General features: G+C 32.2%; 1 protein-coding gene across 1 annotated transcript; it reads right to left on the bottom strand.

Moving 5' to 3' along the window:
• Positions 13632-17212, bottom strand: LOC109718312 (probable polyol transporter 3). The gene is made up of 3 exons (XM_020244489.1): positions 17075-17212; positions 16476-16948; positions 13632-14666 (listed from the first exon to the last, which is right to left on the bottom strand). Exons 1-3 carry the CDS (start codon positions 17193-17195, stop codon positions 13779-13781), a joined length of 1482 nt encoding a protein of 493 aa, XP_020100078.1. The 5' UTR covers positions 17196-17212; the 3' UTR covers positions 13632-13778.

Here is a 24094-nt window from a genome sequence, read left to right as displayed (position 1 = left end):
TAAATAAATTTAAAATTTAAAATTTAATTATATTATTTAAAATTTAAAATTAATTATAAATATTATCGACACATTAATAATATAATAAAAAATATTCAATATAGAATATATGTAGCGGTGGTTTTTATTTTTTATTTTTTCACGAATATGCAAAGGTGTATGGATGTATACATTTGATGTGGAAACACTGACTTCTAGAGGTGATCCATGGACAGGGGTTTCATAGCCACAAGATGATATAAGGAAACACACGTAAAACACAGGTTGGCCTAAAATTTGGAATGTGTGATTCTCAAGTAGCAGTTGCTTTCGCTAATCGAGTGGAGTGCTGCAAAATACAGTGAATGAGTTAGATTTTATATCTAATAAATAAAACTTGAGTACACGTCTACAAATTTAATTAGACAACTGATCAATAAGTTAAAAACAACTAATAATGTTTATATTTATATAGAGAGAGTTGTGCTATAATACTATTAATAGTATTTGTTCTATTTTGCTATCAAGTTTTTAGCCTTTGAATCAATTTCTTGGATCATTTATAACCATTGGATTAAGTATTATAATCCAGTGAGGACCATTCAATCCTAAGAGACTAATATCATTCTAATCCTATAATTTTTTATCTGAAAATTAAAAATTTGATAGCAAAAAGTGATAAATACTATCAATAGTATTCTAGCCCCACTCTCTCTCTCTCTCTCTCTATATATATATATATATATATGAGATTGATGTTTCGTACAATACTAAAACATTGCTTGGATGTGTTGTGAAAAGTCTAATTTCTTTCTTAATTAATTATCTTTGACTAATGTATCCTAGAACAAATTAATAAATGCAATTAATGTTTTAGACAATTCTCATAGAATAATTAGTGGTTACTTCTAAAATGACAAATTAATGTGTTGTTTATTTAGGCTTAAGAACTTTTAAAAACTCGTTATGAAAAGAGCAATGCTCGTTTACAACCCAAAAGAGATTGTAACATTACAATTTGATCATCTAACCTTCCAGTTTCATACACTATTCTTATCAACCTTTATAGCTTACTCTCTTTCTCTCTGTCTTTTTAATACTAAAATCCGAAAATAATAGACTCATTAATGACCGACCGTCCCTAGAGCAAGCTCAGTGGTTGGTATCCGAGACCCAAGTTCGAATCCTAGTTGATTCACATTTTCAGCTAAGTTTATTTCTAAATGAAATAAACGAAACGGATAGCGTGCTACCTATCTTTCAAAAAAAAAATAATAATAATAATAATTCCTACGATGGCGATCATAGGGTTGATTACAAACGCTTTTTGGACTATAAATTTTGAAGGCCTACTCCGTATTGAAAGTCATATAATATATATTATTACTCAAAAGAGAGTTGGATGAAAGTATATAGAAAAATATATTTTTGTTTTCAAGTGAGACTACAAAAAATATATTATAGCCGTCTCATTACGATTTACCTGTAATATAAATTTATATACAAAAACAAACAAAATATTGTTTCATCATATTATCTTATCACATAAAACGTAGTATTTTTGTAATTCTAAACAAAGTCCTAATATTTCTCTTATCAAAGAGCGTGAGGTAATAACTATTGCTGATCTAGTTGTTATTATTTGAGTCGCCGTTCGTAATATCGGGCTTTGATTCTCGTCAGCACTTTCAATCGAACAATTTCTTTTTTCTTTTTTATTGAAACCAAGGTAAACACTTAAGTATAACCTATAAAATATAAGTTGAATATAAATATTTAAAAATACCATTGTCAAAAAGTCTAAACGGTTGCAGAATAATGATTATTTCATGTTTTTTAATATAGTATTAGAGCATAGACATCACCTTCGGTCTATTAAAATATCTCTAATTCAATTTGCATATTCTTAAAGATTGTGAAAATATAATTTTTATATTATTAAATATTCTAAAAATTTAAAAGTGCTTATAATTTTTCTTCTTTCAATGTTTTAAAATTACAATTGCAAGAACAATTGGAGAAACATGTAACTGACGTTTGCAATCACAATTTTGTAATATAAAAGAAGAAGAAATAAAAACACAGTTAAAATTTGAAACCTTCTATAATATAAAAAATAGTACTTTTAGCCCCTTTTAGTACTAAACTAGGTCTAAATTAATTACCAAACTAGAGCAACGTGTAGAAATCCTTGAGTTTGATAGATTGCAGAATCATGAAGGAAACTATCTAATGTCCATAAGTTTGATAAATGTATTTAATCAGTGTACATATACATATAGTTGAGCTGGAATGCTATCAATAGCAAACGAGCTCCGTTGTCATCCATTTGCTTTCAATGATAAAGCCTCCAAATTGACGATCGGCACTGTTGAACATGATCTATACCACTTGAAGTATCTAAAAATCAAATTTCAAATATTTTCAACATTATTAACCTAATGATCAAAAGGTTCTAAAATTTGTAATTTTAACGATCGATATGAGACGTTTTTTCGTTTAACGGCGAAAAGATATCCAAATCAATTAAATTTTAGTTAAAAAAATTTTTAAACTTTTTAGAACAAGATCTAAACTCTTGATCTTGATTCAAGACTCTTATCATCACTTTTTAAAGGATATTCATTTTCAATCATTCATTTTTTAGTCTATTTGATGGACACGAGAACAATATTAAAAAAAAAAAAAATTGGAATCTAGATGCTTCAAATGGTATAGATTATGTTTAACGGTGCCAATCGTCGATTTGGAGATTCCATTATCGAAAATAAATGAATGACAACGGAGTCCGTTTGCTACCGACAGCACTCCAGCTCAACTCTCTCTCTCTCTCTCTCTCTCTCTCTATATATATATAGAGAGAGAGAGAGAGAGAGAGAGAGAAAGAGAGAGAGTTAAGTAGAATACTCTCAAAAACACCATAAAGAGTTTTTAGCCATTGGATGGAGAGATGTGAAGTTGAGATGATGGTGATAGGTGGTGATAGGTGGTGGTAGGTGGAATAATGTTTGATTTAAAGGCTATTAGTAATCAAGAAGTAGATCCAAGTATTAGAAACTTAGAAGCACCAAGAGGTTGGTGCTTCTAAAAGTAGGAATAGTGTTTGATTCAAAGACTATTAGTAATTAAGGAGTAGATCCAAGTGCTAGAAACTTAGAAGCACCAAGGGGTTGGTGCTTCTAAAAGTATTCTAGCTCAATTATATATATATATATATATAGGTTGAAATATTATCAATAACACAAAGCTATTAGTGCTATTAGATTTTCGGCCCTTGAATGAAAAAATATACGGTTAGGATAATGTGGGCCCCCTAAGGTTCAATGAGTTATTGATTTAATAGTATAATCTAACGGATAAAAATAATCAAAGGGTTAAATCTAACGGTGAAAAACTCGATAGCATCAAATCCTTGGTGCTATCGATAGTACCCAGCCGGACTATATATATATATATATATATATATNTATATCATTTTAATACCTCAAACTTGTCAAAATTAGTTGAGCTCCAAAATTAGTTTCTTGGCACGTGCGAAGACTTTTTTCGTATTGTTACTTACTAAGAATGGTTCTTAATCTCAATAATGTTGATGGGTTTTGGTGTCGTCTATGTCCCAGTTGATTTGTATGTGATGTGATGTATCAGATAAGTACAGCTGTACAGGTACTATAAAGTATATTAAGAATATGCATAAAGACCCCTCAATTATTGGACATTATAAAACTGACCCTTTTACCAAGCTTAAAAAATTGAGGGGCGTTTTCCATAAGTTATTCATAGTTGAGGTGCTCACCATATTTTTTTGCTAGACCTGGCAATCTCGATCCATACCCGCGGGTGCCCGCGGGTTACCCGCAAATTTGCGAGTATGGGTACCAACTTTTCAAATCTAAAAAATTACGGGTAAAACGGACGGGTACCCATTAAGCTGTGGGCATTTTGGGTAACCCGCGGGTACCCACGGGTACCCGCCCATATACTTTTTAATTAAAAAATATATTTTCTTAATTAAAATACATATATTTTTATTTATCCATCTTAAAAATTCTAACCCTAATTTCTTACCGCGTCTTTTATATTACGAAATTTTTTTGTTTTAAGACTTTAAATATATTTTTTTTTTATGTTATGATATTTTAAATAATGAATTATGCTATATTTTTAAAACTTATTTATATGCATTTGTATTTAAAAAATATAAGAAAAAAAAGAAAAAAAAATTACGGGTAACCCGCATACCCATCCGCCCACCCGCGGGCGGGTATGGGTAAAAATGTTGGCTACCCAAAAATTTGCGAGTAAATTTTACCAATACCCAAATAACCTGCGGATATAATGATCCGCCCACGGATTGCCCAACCCATCTGTTTGTCAGGTCTATTTTTGCCAATAAAGTACGCAAGTGTGGGGCCCACCACATGGTCGTAGGGGCCCACAGGCCGATTGGCCGACGAAAAGGCCCCACAACCAACTGTTTCGGTCATTTTCACGTGGAATTTTCTTTTCTTTTCTTTTTTTTTTTTTTTTGGAGAAATGCTTTGATTTTCTACTCACAATATTATGGATGTGCCGACACACATATATATATAAATAAATTTTAAATTTTAAATTTAAATATATTATTTAAAATTTAAAAATTAGTTATAAATATTATCAACATATTAATAATATAATAAAAAAATTTATATAAAAAATATATAGCCGTACGTCCGTGGTTTCTATTTTTTATTTTTTTCACAAATATGCCAAGGTGTATGGATGGATACATTTGGCATGGAAACACTTCAGCTTTTAGCTAGAGGCGATCCACGGCCAGGGGTTTTATAGCCGCAAAATGATACAAGAAAACACGCGTAAAACGCTGATCGACCTAAAATTTGGAATATGTGATTCTCATGTAAGTAATAGCTGTTTTCGCTAATCAAGCGGAGTGCTGAAAAATATAGTGAATGAGTCAGATTTTATATACAGTAAATAAAACTTGAGTGTAAGTCTACAAATTTAATTTGATAACTGACAAAGTGGCATGTTGCTTGCTGATTGAATATACGGTAGGACAGTATGACCGATAAGTTGTTTTGGACTATTCTGTAGCTCACATATTTGGGTCTATAATTAGACTGATCTTAAATTTTTTTATAAAAAAAATATTTGATTAAAAAAGAAAAAGGCGTAGTAATTAGTGAACCAACCGAAGAAGACATAACATTTAGTTAACTAGAAGAATATGAAAAATATAGAATAATAGAATATAGTTATATTTGTAATCAACATAATAAACAATTAAAAAAAATTTCAATTGCCTGTAAAATAAAATTTGGAATTCATATTATAAAAACAACGATTTTGATAGATACATAATGCAAACTAGTTTTATTACTTCTACAATAGTACCTGAAAAATACCATACATTTGCTGACTCTCTCTCTCTCTCTCTCTCTCTCTCTCTCTCTTTAATACTAAAATCCGAAAAGGATAGACTCATTTCCTATTAATTACAAAGACTTTTGGACCATAAACTTAAGGCCTACTAGATACTGAAAATCATACAATATTATTAAACAAATATAAAGTATATTATAGCCGTCTCATTACGATTTATCTGCAACATAAATTTATATACAAAAACAAACAAAATATTGTTTCATCATATTTTTTCATCACATAGAGCGCAGTATTTCTGTAATTCCAAACAGAGTCCTAGTATTTCTTTTGTCAAAGAGCGTGAGGTAATAACTATTACTGGTCTAGTGGTTATTATTTGAGTCGCCGTCCGTAATATCGGGCTTTGATTCTCATCGAGCACTTTCAATAGAACAATTTTTTTTTTCTTTTTTATTGAAACCAAGGTAAACACTTAATTATAGCCTATAAAGTATATGTTGAATATAAATATTTACAAATACCATTGTTGACAAGTTTAAACGCTTGCAGAATAATAATTATTTCATATTCTTTAATATAGTATTAGAGTTTTGACGTTACCTTTGGTCTACTAAAATATCTTTAATTCATTTTTATATTATAAAAGATAGGTCAGACTACTATACTATAGTACTAAGTTTTTGGTACTATTTAGTTTTCTGCCGTTAGATTTAATCTTAGATCATTTTCATCCGTTAGATTATACTATTCAACTAACCACTCACTCAAACTTAGGAGACTTAACCGCACATCCTTTTATCCAACGACTGAAAACTCAATAGCACCAACCACTTAGTACTATTGATAGTATAGTAGTATAATTCATAAAAAATGTATAAAAATATAATTTTTATAGTATAAAAGATTCTAAAAATTTAAAAGCGCTTATAATTTGCCTTAAAATTACAATTGTAATAACAATTGGAGAAACATATAACTGACGTACCAATCGTCTCTAGAGCAAATGGCAAAGGGTTTGATAGTTGGTAGCCGAGACCCAAGTTCGAATCCTAGTTGATTCACATTTCCAGCTAAGTTTATTTCTAAATGAAATAAACGAAGCGGATAGNAAAAAAAAAAAAAAAAAAAAAACCATATAACTGACGTTCGCAATCACAATTTTGTAATATAAAAAAGAAAAAAAAATTAAAAACACAGTTAAAATTTGAAACCTTTTATAATATAAAATTAGTACTTTTAGCCTCCCTATAGTACTAAACTATGTCTAAATTACTACGACAAGGACCGCTCTGAATCCAAACTCTTATATTTGAAAGGGCGAGTGATCAAATCCAAAATGAACAATAGTTTAGATAAGTTTCATACATTTTTATTCTTAAAAAATAAAATAAAATAAATAAACTCTCATATGTCGGTTTTTTATTATTACCGACTAAGATAAATCCAACTTTATATTCCGTAATAATAAATTTATGAGACTAATAAGTTGACTTAGATGAGTCCAGTAAGCTAAGTGGGATTGCGATTCAAAATAGATTTAACGACAAACAGCAAGAGATTCGATAATAAAATTAACACTCATATGAAACGAGTTAGATCCAAACTCATAAGCAAACTCTTAAATGTGATAGATGAACTATACCTATCAAATATGAAACGAGTTAGATCCAAACTCATAAACAAACTCTTAAATGTGATAGATGAATTATACCTATCAATACGTATCTTTAAAATAATTAGTAGGCGCTGACGATTCACATCTAGTTCAGATAAGCTTTATATGTTTTTTCATCCTTAAAAAATAAATTTAAAAATAAACTCCCATGCGTACACTATACATGCAGCCTCTTTTGACGATGCAAATTTCGCAGATATCGTCCGAATAATAACTCGTGTCCTTTTCTCCTTCCTGAGATGAAGCACCAGAAAGGGACAGCTTAGCCAAATTTTCATTAAATAAAAAGAGCAGTAAAAGTGCATGAAGACCCTCATCTAATGATTTCCCTTGTGCAACTTAATAGTTTTAGTACCTTTTTAGCTAATACAAATACCAGTTTGATCAATAAAAAAAGTACCATTACAAATCTTTGTAGATTTTATCTTTAGATTTTTTTTGTGTAAAAAATATAGCACACTATCTGCTTTATTTATTTAGGCAATAAATTTAGCTACATGGAGTGAGGTAGCAAGTGCCTCAAGAGAAAGAAAAAAAAATCGAAAGAAAAGATCTAAAAAGAAAGATAAAATAAGAATTATAAAAAGATTTAAAAAAAGTGCATCGTCAAATCGAATACTTAAAAAGATGGAGGTATCACCCAGCTTGGCAGAACTCTGCCCATTCCGTTACCAATTTTCAAACACACTGGACTGTAAAAATAGCATCAGTAGATAGATTTCTAAAAATAACAGATAGTCCATCATGTTACCACCACCAGTATCTGTGTCTTTAAGGCGTCATTCCCTCTCTACAATCTATTCTAGACTGTAATGACGTCCTCAATTAATAATATCTTTAGATATTATTAATATGTCCGCATATATAATATAGAGTCTTTTGATTGATTTATATATAAAATTTTAAAAAAAATGTCACATTAATCTATCAGCATATTAAGTAACACCCAATAACTAATAAAGCAGTTGATTCCAACGAATATTTGAATCCAAATGAAAGGAAATAAAAAAGGATCCAAAGCTAACAATATTGTAATTAAAAAAACTAAAGTTGAGGAACCTAGTTCAAAATTTACTGTAGTTCAGGGGTTTCCCCGTAAAATTTCACTGTTCGAACTTTCAACGCCGTGCCCACACTGCAACTGCGAGTGTGGGTCCCACGTGGGAACTACATTTTTTTTCTTCGCCTCATTTACGAGCTGTGGAGGGTAGTGACCACATTGGTCCATGGAGGGTCCAGTAACTTCTCTTGGACCCCCTTAAAAAATATTTATATATTATTTCAAGAGTCAATGATAAAAAGAAAAAAAAAAATACAATTTTAATAATTAGGAACCAAACAATAAAAGTTACATGTAGTTTTCATATAGGGCCCAAAAAAGATTGTTTTATTATATATATTTTGATATTTGTGGCTTTTGTTTACTTCAATATCTCAAAATATGTCACTCCATTTGAATAGTCAAAGAGAGATGGCTCACTTATTATTCTCTTGTTTTTTTCTATTTTTGGTTTTTTTAAACTTATTTTATATTTATGAGTATGGGGACACCATGCACTTGATTTGCCCTATTTATCATCATTCACTTGATGATGGGAATATGTTTGGCTAAAAATTAGCTAATGTTGGAAATATTTCTAGGTTATTATTTTTATTTTTTAATCAGGCTAATCTTTTTCATTAATATAGTATCAGAGGTAATTTTAATCTCTCTTAGTGTCATATTTGTATATTCGTCATTTAATGATACGAATTTTTGTTTGTTCTTTTCTGATATCTTTTCTAAGAATATACATAGCTATTCGGACTCACATACGTATTAAATAGCCTTATACATGAAATAATCACTAGATCGGATAAAGAGTTTCTAAACCTAGATGCTTAAATTTTTGGATTTAATGGATTGCAGTAGATATGTCACAGTACTGTTAGGCTCGTGTAGGCTTACACCGTATCTAAACTCTCAAACCATGTTTTATTCGATTGATCTTTTTATTACAATTCAATAAAACTGTTCAAAAGCTTGATCATATTAGAGGTTTTTTTTTTTTTTTTACTTGTTGTCCTCTCAATGGTTCTACAATGAAACTTAAAACAGAAACTCCAAACTGGAGTGTTGCATTTTCAATATTTAGATCAACCATAAGCTTTAAACCTATTTTATTTGATTTTATTATTGAGACTAGACACCTGGCTTAGCTGTTTCTCTGACAGAGAATAAAACTGCATCAAAACCAAGCCAAATAGGTAATTAACATTATCTTTATTTACTTGGTTATCTACATATATATGGTGTCAACAGGTCAAATTTGGATTGTACAAGTCATGGGGAATCTTAATATTCAAATCATTCTTCCATCTTGATAGGAACCAAATCTTAATTTGATATTGGGTACAGAGCCTGAGATTCAAACAATGAAAGCAATCAAAAGTTTGATATGTAAGCAATCAAAAGTTGCTTTAGCATCTAATCTAAATTTTAGTTTAATTTTGGATTAAGTTGGTTGATTAAGATACTAACCAGCCAACTCTACATGTGGTGAAGGGGTTATCCATTACACTTTGCACTCCTAAGGTTGAATTGCTATCTTATCCAAATAGATAGCCCCATATGGTAATAAAAAGATCATCTCCCTGTGACTTATTTTCCAAGCGCCTAAGCTGTCATAGGATGATACATCTAGGCTCAAAACTTTTTAATAAGTTCAAGACGTTGATTTGAATTGACTGAAGTTAAGAGTCTGACAGGATTCGAACTCAAAATTATCTATTTTGATACTATGTCAAATTATGTGAAACAATCGTTGTCCTTCAATAACTAAAAGCTATTAGAAAACAATGTCTTTAAATATTTGTAATCGACAATTCTTAAAGAAGATATATGCACCAAAATTTATATTTCTACCCAGCTTACAAGTCATGATCATTTTCTTCAAGAAAGAGTTGACTAAGTTATGTAAAGGTGGCAAGTAAAGGAATCTATGAAATAGAATAATATCACTGGTTCCATATTTTTATTATCTTCACAATTAATTGTATACATGTGCCTAATCTTTTATTTCTTGTACTTATATACACTTCATTCAAAAAAGTAGTTCTCATCATAGATGATACCTCAATTTTTTGACCCCTTCTAATAAGAAATCAAATCTCTACCAATCTTGTGGGCACATGTTGTGTGGATTAACCATAAAATAATTTCTTGAACAGAATAAAAAATGAAAAAAAAAAAAAGTGTACAACTCATTTCAAGAGGGGACAGATGGATCCATTGTTGGTGTTCATGAAAGAGTAATTTAGTGTTTGTTGGCAAAATTTTCAAATACAACTTTGTTAAAAAAAGATTAATTTTGTCCTTTTCCTTTGTAGTATATGTAGTTGTTGAGGTAAGATATGGTTTTGAAACATACAAATGTTTCATCTTTACCAGTGACTATAGTCCAACTATATATATTTATTATTTTTTTAACTAATATTTTTCTAAATATTTTTATTTGTCTTATTTTGTATCATGAATTTTCATCTGCAGGTAGTTTGTAACAGTGATAGGAGTAATGGTGTTTTTTTTTTTTTTTTTGAGAGAGAGAGATAGGTAGCACGGGACTTTTTTATAAAATAACCCTCTAAAATTTTAAAATTTGCGAAATAACCCACTCAAAATTTTATTTGTAAAACTAACCCTCTTTTCGCCACATCGGCGCCACGTTAGAATTTTTTTAAAGGCGGTGAATCGTTTACCGCGTTTTTCCATTTTTAAAGACGGTGAATCGTTCACCGTCTTCTCCTATTTCTTTTAAAGACGGTGAATCATTCACCGCTTTCTCCCATAACTTATTTACTGTTATTTTCTATATTCCATATATAATCCTAACAATCACATAAAAATTCTAACAAATTATATATAATCTTAACAACTTTTAAATCCTAATAATTTATCTATATAATTTCATATAATCTTAACTGCTTTTATATGAAATTATATGGATAAATTATTAGGATTTAAAAGTTGTTAAGATTATATGAGATATAGAAAGAAACAGTAAATAAATGAAAGGCGGTGAATGATTTACCGTTTTTAAAAGAAATGGAAAAAAGCGGTGAACGATTCACTGCCTTTAAAAGAAATAAGAGAAAACGGCGAACGATTCACCGTCTTTATAAGAAAATCCTGACGTGACGCCTACGTGGCGAAAGAAGGGTTAGTTTTACAAATAAAATTTTCATATGGTTATTTTGCCAATTACAATTTTTTAGAGGGTTATTTTATAAAAAAGCCCGGTAGCACGCTATCCGCTTCGTTTATTTCATTTAGAAATAAATTTAGCTGGAAATGTAAATCAACTAGGATTCGAACCTGGGTCTCGGGTAACCAATTACCAAGCCCTTTGCCACTTACTCTAGGGACGGTCGGTGGAGTAATGGTATTTCCATCAACCACATAGCCCATATCCTCTGCATAGGTTCAGAGACAAGTTCCTTTGTACATGATTCCAAAATTACAAAATTTTTAAAAAAAAAAGCTTTTGAAAAGGAAAAAAAAAATAAAAAGAAGAAAGAATAAAGAAAAAGATATTTACATCCTTTCTGGTATTGAGAGTCATTTAACGTTACTAGGCTAAACGAAATTGGGGCAAAAGTATGAATATATGGTTCTCCATTTTCTAATGGAATCGCAGAAAATATATTCTAACTCTCCACAATTCTGATTGGAGTCTTACAAGCTAATATACAAGCGGAGCGGAGGCTCTAGTTGTATTAAACTATTAACTCGGGCCATTATTTTTGATATCTGATCCGTCCGATGAACCTGATGGGGGTCCAAGGATGTAAAAAGGGCCCGGGAAGCCCGTGGGCCGGCTAGCCCGGCACGACTACAAATTGGGCCGAGGCATGACGTGGATATTGTATAACCCATGCGGCCGTGCCGTGCGGTGCCTGCCGAGCCGTACACGATCATTCAGACAGTGCTAGGCCAAAATATCAGTTAAACTAGAAATATTTGATCTTTCTAGTATGGCCGATCCGGTCCGACAAACCCATCCCATTGGGCCGGCAGTAGGCCGTGTTGGTTTGCGATCCAAAAAATTTGGCCCGGCGTGGCCCCGACCGCGCTCCGTTTGGATCGGGGCCATATCAAGCCGGCTCCCGGTCCTTTTCGGCCCGGGTGAATGTGGACCATGCCGACCCGGCACGACCCACATTACTCCTCTCAGTGGAGCACAAACTAGCACATAGAAATCGAGTCGGACGTATCGGGTCGAGCAGGTCGGACCGGATTTGCTCCTGCATATAGCATAAGCATTGATGTCTATTTTTCCAGAGCTAGCTAAATCTAAGTATTATGTTGTTAAGTATGAAACATTTAGTACCAAATTGTGATGTTCAAAGTTTATAGAGTTATTATTTGTTTTATGTTGCACCGAGTAGGAGGCTTTGAATTCCAAATCCAAATGCAATGTTTGGATTCGAATATTCAACTATTGTAGTGGACCTTCTCGTTCAATTCGAGGTCTCCAATACAATAATCCAGATTACAACAGTTGGAATTGCATAAGAAGGTCTAAATGCTGCAATTAGAATCAGATTTAAATTGGTTTCAGTTCTAACTGCAGCATTTAGCATAGTATTATAAATCACCCAATTTAAGAAAAAAAGAAACTTTTTTCAGCAGCCAAATAGAAAAATATATATATATAGCTATAACAGTTGTAACTACATAAAACAAATTACTTGGTGGTTATAATTACAACATTTTCAATTGTTTAAGTATCCAATTATACTGCATTTACAATTAGGGCATATAGGGTTAATGATTAAAATAGAAATAAAAAATAAAATTGGATTGCATTGGATTTGAAACGAAATGACAAATCGTCCAAAAATATTTAATTCATTATTGAAATAGTAATCAAAATGAACAATTGAGACATGTAGAATTTTGAAAAAAGATTTGGATTAAGAAAGAGAAGAGTGACGAAGGAAGAGGCTGAAGAGGTGTTTGTTGGAAAGAGTTTTGAGTGGTTCATTTTGAAATGGGTAAATCTGAAATTCAAAATTGAATTGAATCATAAATTGAGCTAGAATGAGAATTAGAGTCTGTTTTCTATAAAATAAATAACAACCATTAAAATTAATGAATTTCATATTGATTTTATAGTCTAAAATAAGTGAACCGCCCTTTTTCTTCTTGTTCAACTGCTCGGCAATTATTTTATGCCTAATTGCTAAATTATTTATACAATATATGTGAATCTTTTTTTTGAAAATAAAATAATCTTACACGGCTCTTCTTCTATCTTATAATCATTTCATCTGCCTAATAAATTTGTATCAAGTAACTTAAGCCGAAGAGAAGGATTCATTCTTTTTTTTTTTTTTTGAAAGAGAGAAAAGTTAGTATGTTATCCGTTTCGTTTATTTTTTAAAAAAATAAACTTAACTGAAAATATGAATCAACTAGGGTTCAAATTTAGAACCTTAAATACCAATCATCAAATTCTTTGTCACTTGCATTAGGAGCAGTAGGTAAGAGAATGATTCATTTTAAAATAAAAAAGTAAGATACATAAATGCAGTTTTGTCACGTAATTTTCTTAAACCAAATGACAACAACATGCACTTTCAGTTCCTTTTCATGCATGCAACTCACACGATTCGCTACAACATACAGTAAGCTACTCGATCATTTTTGTAACCACTAAATAAAACATCAATAAATCGCCCCTGAAGCACTAGATCAAGAACTTGCACTCTCCTGATCACCTTCCATTTTCGCAATCTCAAACTGTTTCGATCCGGCCGATCCGTCCGTCGACCTCCGCCTCCTCCTCCTGCTCGAGCTGAACACTTCCTCCATCTCCTCCAACGGCCTCCCGCGCGTCTCCGGACAAGCCAAGAAGAAGAACAGCCACGCCAGGACCGCGATCCCCGCGAACAGGAAGAACGCGCCGCCGATCGTGATCGCCTTGTAGAGCGAAATGAACGTCATCGACACGATCCCGTTCATCAACCGATTCACCGCCACCCCCAGACTCGCCCCCTGCGCCCTCAGCCTCAGCGGGAAGATCTCCGAGCTGTAAACCCACGTGATCGGCCCCAGCCCGATCGAGAAGAAGGCGAGGAACACGAACACGGCCGCGATGGAGAGCGCGATGTCCCAGCCCAGTCTCTCGCCGGAGCACTCCACCATCGTGAGTCCAAACCCTAGCCCGGCGAGGGACAGCGCCATGCCCCCCAAGCTGGTGAGCAAGAGAGGCCGCCTCCCTACTTTGTCGATGAGGAACGTGGCGATCAGTAGGAAGCAGGTCTTCGTCAGGCCTACGCCCATGGTGGCGATCAGCAGCTTGTTCTGGGTCCGGATCCCGGCTTTCTTGAAGATTCTGGGGCTGTAGAGAACGACGGCCTCGATGCCGGTGGCGTGTTCGAAGAAATGTATCCCGATGGCGGCGATCAGGATCCGCCGGACGGCGGGGGTCGGCCGGAGCAGGAGCTCCTTCCACACGCCCTTCCCTGCAGGCTGCTTCGTCAGCTGGACGGTGCCGTCGTCGTCGGAGGCCTCGGATATCCCCGCGGCTGACTTGATTTCCCTCAGCCGGAGCTCTGCCTCTTCAGGCGCGTTCGATACCTAAGAAAGCATGTTTTGTTTATCCTTTGTATATATATACAAAAAAAAAAAAAAAAAAAAAAAACTTCAAATACACCTATTGTGGTTTCACTCTTTCTCACTTTAATACCCTATGGTTTAAAGTGTATCAAGTTAGTACCCTGTGGTTTTGCACTTTTTTACTTTAGTACCATGTGGTTTAAAGTGTATCAAGTTAGTACTCTGTGGTTTCACACTTTCTCACTTTAGTACTCTGTAGTTCCGCACTTTCTCACTTTAGTACCCTGTGGTTTAATATTTCATTAAGAGAAAAATAAAATCACATAGTACTAACTTGATACAAAAATAAAATCATAGAGTACTAACTTGATACACTTTAAACCTCAGGGTACTAAAGTGAGAAAGTACGAAACCATAGCTACTAACTTGATACACTTTAAACGACAGGGTACTAAAATAAAAAGCTGCGAAACCACAAGCGAGTTTTTTGAAGTTTTCTCAAAAAAAAAACCATTTCTATGATTTTCTATTTTTCCACTTTAGTGCTATGTGAGTTTTTTTTTCTTTTCATTATTCACTCTGTTAATTTTTTTATTAAATTAGTGAGAAAGTTAAAATTGTAGGGTACAAAAATAAAAATTTGATAAAATAGAGGATATTAAAGTGTATGTTCGATAAGTTACAAGTGAGATGTCTAAAGTGTTTTTTATATGATTTAACGGAGAATTAATAGAGATTCCAATGTAAAAAAAAAAAAGAAATGACGGAATAAAATTTAACTAGTTATGTAAAACAATCAGCTTTCCAACTTTGGATTTTGGACAGCGACCATCAAATTCTTAAATAACTAAAGTTCTATAGAGAAACAATTGTTTTACATAAACGTAAGATATATAGAATCCATCTAATGTTTTATAATTAAAGAAAATATATATATATGCAAGTTTAATTAAAAGTTTCCATCTCAAGTATGAAGGAATGCTAATTAAGTACGACAAACAAAAAAGGTATTCTTCCGAGATCTATTAATTACAACTCTTTTCCCTCCAATGTAAATTTATTTTCGAGTATCTTTTTGCGTGCAACCATGCATCATCTCAGTGCTTGTTTATTTTGCTGGAAAGAGGGATAAAGTGACTTATGATGGTGAAAGCCCATTTTTATTATTTGATTTATTATAAATTAAGTTTGGACGTAATTGATCAATTTTTATAGTATAATTACAAAATAAATAAATAATTATTGTAAATGTATTTTCAAATCTCTTTACCAGTGAGGAAATTTTCAGCAAAACAAATACAAAAGGTGAGAAAATTTCAATTTCGAAGATATTGACTCTCCATTAAATAAACGGTACAGAAAAAACTAACTTTTATCAATTGGTCGATAGTTGGTAAGTTCTGTTCGTTTTTACCTAAAAAAACAAACTTTTCCTTATTTACCTTTTATTATTATTTAAAATTTTCAAATTTATTCTGAAATTTCAAAATTATTTTTTTAAAATCCAATCTTATTAAATCCTAAAAAAAATAGGAATATTTGAAAGAATCAATTAAAATCTACATAGTTATTTTGTTTCTGTATGTATATATAAATATAATATTTTTGCTTCTAAGAATATAAAAAAATTAGTGCTTTCAAATTTTTAATTCTTGAATCAATCCCCGACCACTAAATACACCACTAGCATTCCAACCGCCGAGTTCTTCAACTAAGGATTAAAAAGTTGAAAGTACCGACTGACTGCTGTATACTTCTGAAAAAAAGTATAGTAGCTCCGCACATATTTAATTTCGAAGTTTTAGAAAAAGGGAAAAAAATTAACATTACCCTTAGAAGCACTTCCCTAGCCTCCTTGATCTGGCCCTGCATGACCAGCCACCTGTACGCCAGCGGCAGCTTGGCGAGCAGGTAGTTGGCGACGTAGCCGAGCAGGATGCCGACGCTGATGCACATCTCCGGCAGCGACGTCAGGAACCCGCGCGTGGCCGGCGCCGACACCTCCGCAGAGTAGACCGGCGCGATCATCAGCGCGTACCCGACCCCCACCCCCGCCACGCACCGCCCGGCCACCAGCGCCGCGAAGCCCGGCGCCGCGCCCATCAGCGCGGAGCCGACGAAGAACACGGCCGCGCCCACCGCGATCGTGCGCCGCCGGCCCAGCCAGTCCGACACCCGCCCCGCCGTCAGCGACCCGCCCAGCGCGCAGATGTTGATGATCCCCGCCAGCACCTCCACCTGCCCGTCCCCGATCTTCAGGTCCTTCTTGATGAACAGCATCGCCCCGCTCATCACCCCCGTGTCTGCACAAACATTTATATATTCGCGCACTGTTTACAGTCGAATAGATTCATTCGCTCGCGCGCGAGCTGAGCGAGCGAAAAATACTAATAATAATTTTATGAACATATGTATGTATATATATATACCGTAGCCCATTAAGATGGAGATGATCGACGCAATGATGCAGCAGGCGATCGCATACTTGTTCCGCTTCTCCTCCAGGTGTTGTTCCATCTTCTTTCTTTGAGATGTGTTGTTACCTTCCATTTTTATGGAAATGCTTAAAACTGATCATCCTATGCATTTATGTGGGTGTATATGTGTATATATATATATACACACACGGCACGCGCGCGCAAAGGAGATTAATTAATTAATTAATTAAGTGCTTGCCAAATCTAAGCTTTTTAGGCTTTTGGTTGGGAGAGGGAATGATTGCGTGGATTTGGTCTACTGCAGCACCTGTGGACCGCTCACTGGTCATTTTTTTTTAATATATTTCAAAAACTGCATCTTTGTCGTCTTAATTTTATTAAATTTTATTTCCAATTTTAATTACTGTTTTGTCCGCCTCTCTGAGAAGAAAGTCTGCATTATAACACTTACGTCACATCATCTATTTCTAACCAATCACATCGCATCTCTTTTTGAGAGCAAAATACAATAAAAATATTTTTTCTAATAACCATAATAGAGTGGGTGAATTCAAAAAAAATGATCTGATTCATTGGAACGCCTTATTAGCAATATAACTAGCACATTCTAGACTTTTTTTTTTATCCAAGGGAATCATCTATTATAAAATTACTCTAATCTTAAACTCGCTCAATTTTTTTAACCTCTTGAGCGTAGCTAACCCTCAAAATGCCACATCCAAGTTAAAAGATTTTGCTCTATTATAAGCTTATATGTAAAATTATTCTATATTTTAGGGGTGTAACCATAACAAACCATCGTTTCACATTCCAACTCCAGTTGGTTCACAAATAATGTGGTGCACAGAGTCCACAGAATAGTTTTACAGGGGGGCAAATGGTCGTGGGTAAGATTCGAAATATTAGGAGTGGGAGTGGGAAAGCATTAATCCGGGTACTGGGAATTGTTGTTGTTTTTTTTCAAGAAATTTTTAGTTTTTTTTTCAAATTTTTATCCTCAGTGTATATAATTTGATACTTATCCATTATTAATTCCCTTCGCCTACGCCTTCGGTCAAAGTCAACGGTTGGGATCCTTGCTGTGCCCGAGAGGGAGCACGGAGAGAAATTTATTGCATGCACCGTGGTGTATACACCAGAGTCTTCAAAAATCAAATTCAAAATATTTTACGTTTTAAATATAATATTTTAGATGTAACTTACAATACTTAATATTGAATAGCAAAATATTAAAATATTACTCTCTCTCTCTCTCTATCTCTATCTCCTAATTTAGAATTTAAGGGGTGATTAGTAGTCTGAAAAAATATTTTTATTTATTTGATTCTTTAAAAAAAAGCAGTTTTTTCAATTTTCGATGAAATACTTTTTAAAACAATATATATAGTTTTTTATTATTTTTTGAAAGGAATAATGGTTGTGTAGGTTTCATGTCTGATTCTCGTTTAATGAATTTTGTGATTAATTTGATGTCTAAATAACAAATTTCTACAAATTATAATTTTCGTACGTAGCCCAAATCAAAAAATTTCTAAAAAATTTTAAAAAAAAATTTGATACTTTGCACATATGCATGGTGCACCAAATAATTTGGAAAGCATATATACGTGGGTGGGATATAATAATAAGTAAATAATATCCAAGATCTTTTTGATGTTGAATAAACTATCCAAATATGCTTTTGTTTTGATGTTGAATAAAACTATCCAAATTTGCTTTTGTTTTGATGTTGAATAAAACTACCCAAATAATTTGGAAAGCATATGCGGTGGGATAACTACTATTAGGATAACTTTGTCTTATTATCTTATAAGTGTCCAAATTTGTGATGGATTTGGCAAGTGCTAATAAAAGTAAAAGCTAATGAAAAAGTTATAATAATCAGTGACCGATCCAGACATTCAGTATAACAGGTAAGTGTGAAAACAGTCGAATACGGTCGGATTTTTAACAAAGCCTTATCCGCATCCATATTTTTGTTTTCGGATGTGAATTCGAATGTTTCGTTGCCATATCCACTTAAAAACGGATTCGAAAATATTATTCAGACAATAATATCCACTAATATGTATTTATAAATATGTGTTGGACGCGTGATTTTCTCTTGTACCAATTGTTGGAACTGGTATTTTTCCTGATACCGATTATACAATCCAAGATCTAAAATTAGAACAAAATAATATGGAGAAGAGATATATGTTGGATGAGAAAGAAGATAACTAAAATAATAAGCATTTAATTACATTCTGGACGACACCCTCGGCCATATCTATTATGGCTTATTCATCTAATTAACCAATGCCTAACTATATATAGCCATCAAATCATAACAAATGATAAATTCAACTTTTACTTTGGATAACTACAAATCCTAACCATAATCAAATAAAAGATTTAAATTTATCTATAACTATATTTTAATTAAGTTTGGATTATTATTTCCAACAATATGAACCAAAAATAACCGCAAATTAATATAACACACAAAGCAATTTAAGGTTCACATCCGTACTATTCAAACTTCATATATCAATATTTTATTCAATAAAAATTAATATTTTAATAAATATAAATATAATTGAAACATAAAATTTATAATAAAATAAATAAAGAGCACAATAGAAAACCACTTTATCCCCTTCACAATATATATTAACATCTTTTTTTTTTAATTTTTTTTAATACCAATTCAAATACGAATATGTATTAAATGCTAAATTTTGACAGCCACATTCGCATCCTATCGAATCCGATGTCGAATTCGATCGGAATTTACTCTAACCACCTCCACCGCTAATGATAAATTTAATATTTTTACAATCAAAAGTTATTTGAAAGTTAAAAATATGCACATTTAATTTTAAAAATACAGAGACAAGAGTGCAAATTTAGGCCCTGTTTGGATAAGTGCGTGGATAACTTTGTCTTATTCTCCTTCTTAGCATCCGAATTTGAGATGGATTTGTCAAGTGCTAGGACAAGTAAAAAAGCTTAAAAAAAGTGAAACTCAAGGGGAAACGAGCATGAAATTTAGTTTAGTGGAAACACTATAAATAATAAATTAAACTTATTTTTACAAAACCCTCTAAAGGATTTGGTGGTTGGTACCCGAGATCCCAAGTTCAAATCCTAGTTGATTCACATTTCTAGCTAAGTTTATTTCTAAATGAAGTAAACGAAGCGGGTAGCATGCTACCTATCTCTCAAAAAAAAAAAAAAAATTCTGTTCATTTTTTTCGCCAACCATCAAATTCTTTGCCACTGGAACTAGAGACGATCAGTAAAAATTATTCTAAAGTTAATATTATAATTCATACATTCAAATTTAAAAAAATATAATAACATTATAAATATAGGGAGATAATTAGAAATAGAATTTTATTTTTTGCAAAAAAAAAAGTTCTATGTCCATTTAAATATTTCTTTTTCTCATCTTTCAAAATACTACCACACAGTAAATTTAGTTTTCTTGAATTAAAAAAAAAAACTTCTTTATTGATGACGATATAAAACTAAGGAAATATATATATATATATATATATATATATATATATATATATATATATATGATTAAGCATATATATTTAAAAAATAATTTGTTTTTTTGTACAAATATAGGAAAATGTCTCAATCAAGGGGGACACGTGGCCCCTTGTTTTTGCCTCCACCCCTTCGAAAGTGATGGAGTTCATGTGTCTGATCCGCAAGCTAAAAATAGCAATGGTTACGTAGGTTCTCGACGCATGCACATGCGATGTTGGCATAAGATAGGTATGTATCCATTTCCCCGTAAAGGGAAATTAAAGTTTGTTTCTTTTTGTTTGTTTGTTTTTGGTTTTTTTTGGTCGAAAGAGCCAACAGGTTAATTTATTAAAAGCAAAAATCGATTACACTTTATGCAAAAAGATTCTACCTGCAGGGTCTTAAAAAAGTATCCTAACAAAGTCTATGGGAAGGTCACTGGTAGAATCAAAAACCAGTTTACTTCTTTGAATTAAGCGCATGACTTGCTAAACCAGTTTCTTTTATTTGTTAGTGCATAACAGTTCATATAGTTAAAAGACTAATAATAAGAATAATAATAATAATTTAATAAGAAGTATGAAATAAATGAAACAACGGTTATACTTCTGATACCATATAAAATTATATGAAACAATCATTATACTATAATTAAGAACTTAAACTAATAGAGAATAGTATTTAAATATTTTTATATTTAACAAGAAGAAGAAGATGCTACGTTACAACGAACTCCCTACATGCATACTTATTAGTCTAAAAATTTAAAATTCTCTTTGGGACTATTAGTATTACAACAAAGAAGGGAATATTAGTCTTTGGATGCATGGTAGTGTATAAAATTTACATCCTATATATAGGTGTACAAACAGGAGTGCTCTAAGGGACAATTTGGTCGGGGATGTAATTAAAAATAGAGTGTAGCTGGAGATACATGTAGTTAAAAATGCAACACTTGTTTCGTTCGATATGTTAAAAAACATAACAACTATAAATAATTTGCATGTTTGGTTTTATTTGAGAATTGCGTTTCAAAATTTTATTACTTTATATATGTGATGGTGAGGTCACTTCTAATAGAAAAATATATATATATACTTCTATTTAGAAGTTTATTAGGGAGGTAAACCTATTTTTTATTTAAAATAACTCTCTCCAACTGCTGCAGTTGAAACTGTCTACAACAGTTGAATTCAAATGTATCATATCAAATATCAAATTTGAATCTGCATGCAACCAAACGACTCCTAAAATTAACTCAAGCCATCACCCGCAGCGCATCATAAGAAATTCTGAATCATAATTTAAGATTTTTCTTAAGACTCTATATTTTTTGTGAACTGTAATGAAGTACAATACTGAGATTAATATAATTTTTGATGTAGAAAATAATTGAGACATAATTTAGAGTGTGCAAGGGCTTCATGGTCTTCAACAGGTACCTTGGGTAAGCTATATTGGTCGACCACAAATTCCTTTTTCTTTTTTTCCCCTTATGTATAGGGCAAAACAAAATTTGGTTCAACTTAAACTGAAACCAAAGCTCAATTAGCAACCAAGCACAAAAGTTATTCATGATAATCAATTGTTGCCCCAGTATTAAAGATATTAATTACTTTTCTCATTTTTAAGAGCAAATTATGTCAAAAATTATTATCACCCAATGTATTCATACATCTCATTCACTGTACTCCATCTATCGTTCATTTCATCTTATACTTCAACTCCAATCATCTTTTTAGATTAGTATCTTTTTTATTTAAAATTAAAGAGTTGAATTTAAAATATTAAAATATAAATGAAGGTGCATGAGATATACAACAACAACTGTCTAGTACAGCGGTTCTTATTCTACAGGGTTTTTAATGGCAGGGAGTCGAATCTCGTGCGTGCATATTTACGGAGCTTGATCCTCCAACCTTCTCATATCTAGTAGCAGATTAGTTTGGAATAAGGTGGGGTTATTGGCTCTACAAGCAATGCTCTAAAAAAAAAATAAAAAAAAAAAGAAAAGAAAAAAAAAACCTTAATAATTATAAAAGCCCCTTACACTTTAGCAAATGTCTCAAGAGCAATACTAGATCTACAACATTTCGCATTCAAGGACTAGTTTTTGCTCCCTTGTCCCTTCATTTTTTCTTTTTTTAATTGCTAAAACCCATTTTGGGTTTTTAAACCCTAAATTAAGGGAATTACAACCCTCTTAGATGAGGGTTATAATCGCCATAGCTCTTGTTGGGTAGTAAACATAGAGTTTCTCAAGTCTCAATTATCTCCTTGCATAAAAAATTATATTAATTACCTTCATACACTTTGTAATTGTTTAAATAGGTTCAGCTTTCTAGGATAATTGTTGAATTCAACTATAAATTTTATAAAAAATGAATTTGCAGATAAAATTATGTATAAGTAATGCAATTTATACATTTCTCAATAAATTAGCTACCAATTTTGATAGCACAAGCAAAATAGGAGATTTTCTTTATTTAAATATTTTAAAATATTTTTTGAGCTGAAATTTTGATATATATTGAGATGTGAAATAGTGCGATTTGCCTATTCGTTTTAGTGAAATTTTACAGCCTAATTTATTAATTTTCTAAACTTTTTGGGATCTTTTTAAAATGATGACAAATTGTAGGATGGTAATTGATGCAATTTTTAATGCAGCGAGTAATTGAGATTGGGGATAAGGTGTAAGAAGGCTTTTTATATTTTAGCAAAAAAAAGAAAAAAAAAAGGTGATGCACACATGATCGTCAACTTCCATGGCTGGATGTAACTTTGTGACAAATATTCATTTTGTATGTTATTGACTTATATTTTAGCCTCTAGTAGTGTCACGTTCCTGAACATAATTTTTGTGCATCGTTTGGATCACATCATCACTGTGGAGTGAAACAGTGAAACTTAGTTCAGTTTCACTTGTTTACTTATCTAATTTTTAATACTTTTATATATCCTTTTTAGGTTGAAAACATAATAAACTTATCTATTGTTAACACCATAGGTAATAGAGCAAGTCCTAAATCTCTTTTGTTCTAAGAAGTTTAAATTTAAATCTTATGTTTGCCATTTAATGACATAAATTCTAGTTTTTCTCTCCTATTAATTGGTGTAGTAGGATTTGCTTGATCTCCAGAAATAATAAGACTAATTTTGAGCCGCCGCCAGTTTGTTTTGTTGTTTTTTCGGAGAGCATTTGATTTTGAAACCAAACTAAAAACTGATAAACAGAGTTTATGTATTATGATTACAAGAGATTTTTTAAGGAGTAAGTCTATCAAATCTTTTTTGTTCCAGTAGACTTGCAATTCACTGGAACCTGGGTATCACCTGGGCCACAAGCCATACATAGACTTTATAAATATGAGGATAGCAGCATGAATTATTAATCCTATAGCTCAATCTTAGCCAGGATTAATCTTAGCCAATAGATCCAGATTTTGCGTTCAGATCAATTTTGTCTTTCAATTGACTCCAAAATAA

This window comes from Ananas comosus, linkage group 1, assembly GCF_001540865.1.
Source record: "Ananas comosus cultivar F153 linkage group 1, ASM154086v1, whole genome shotgun sequence".
Lineage (NCBI taxonomy): Eukaryota > Viridiplantae > Streptophyta > Magnoliopsida > Poales > Bromeliaceae > Ananas > Ananas comosus.
Note: the sequence above shows the minus strand (reverse complement) of the source record. Positions and strands in the feature narration are given on the sequence as shown.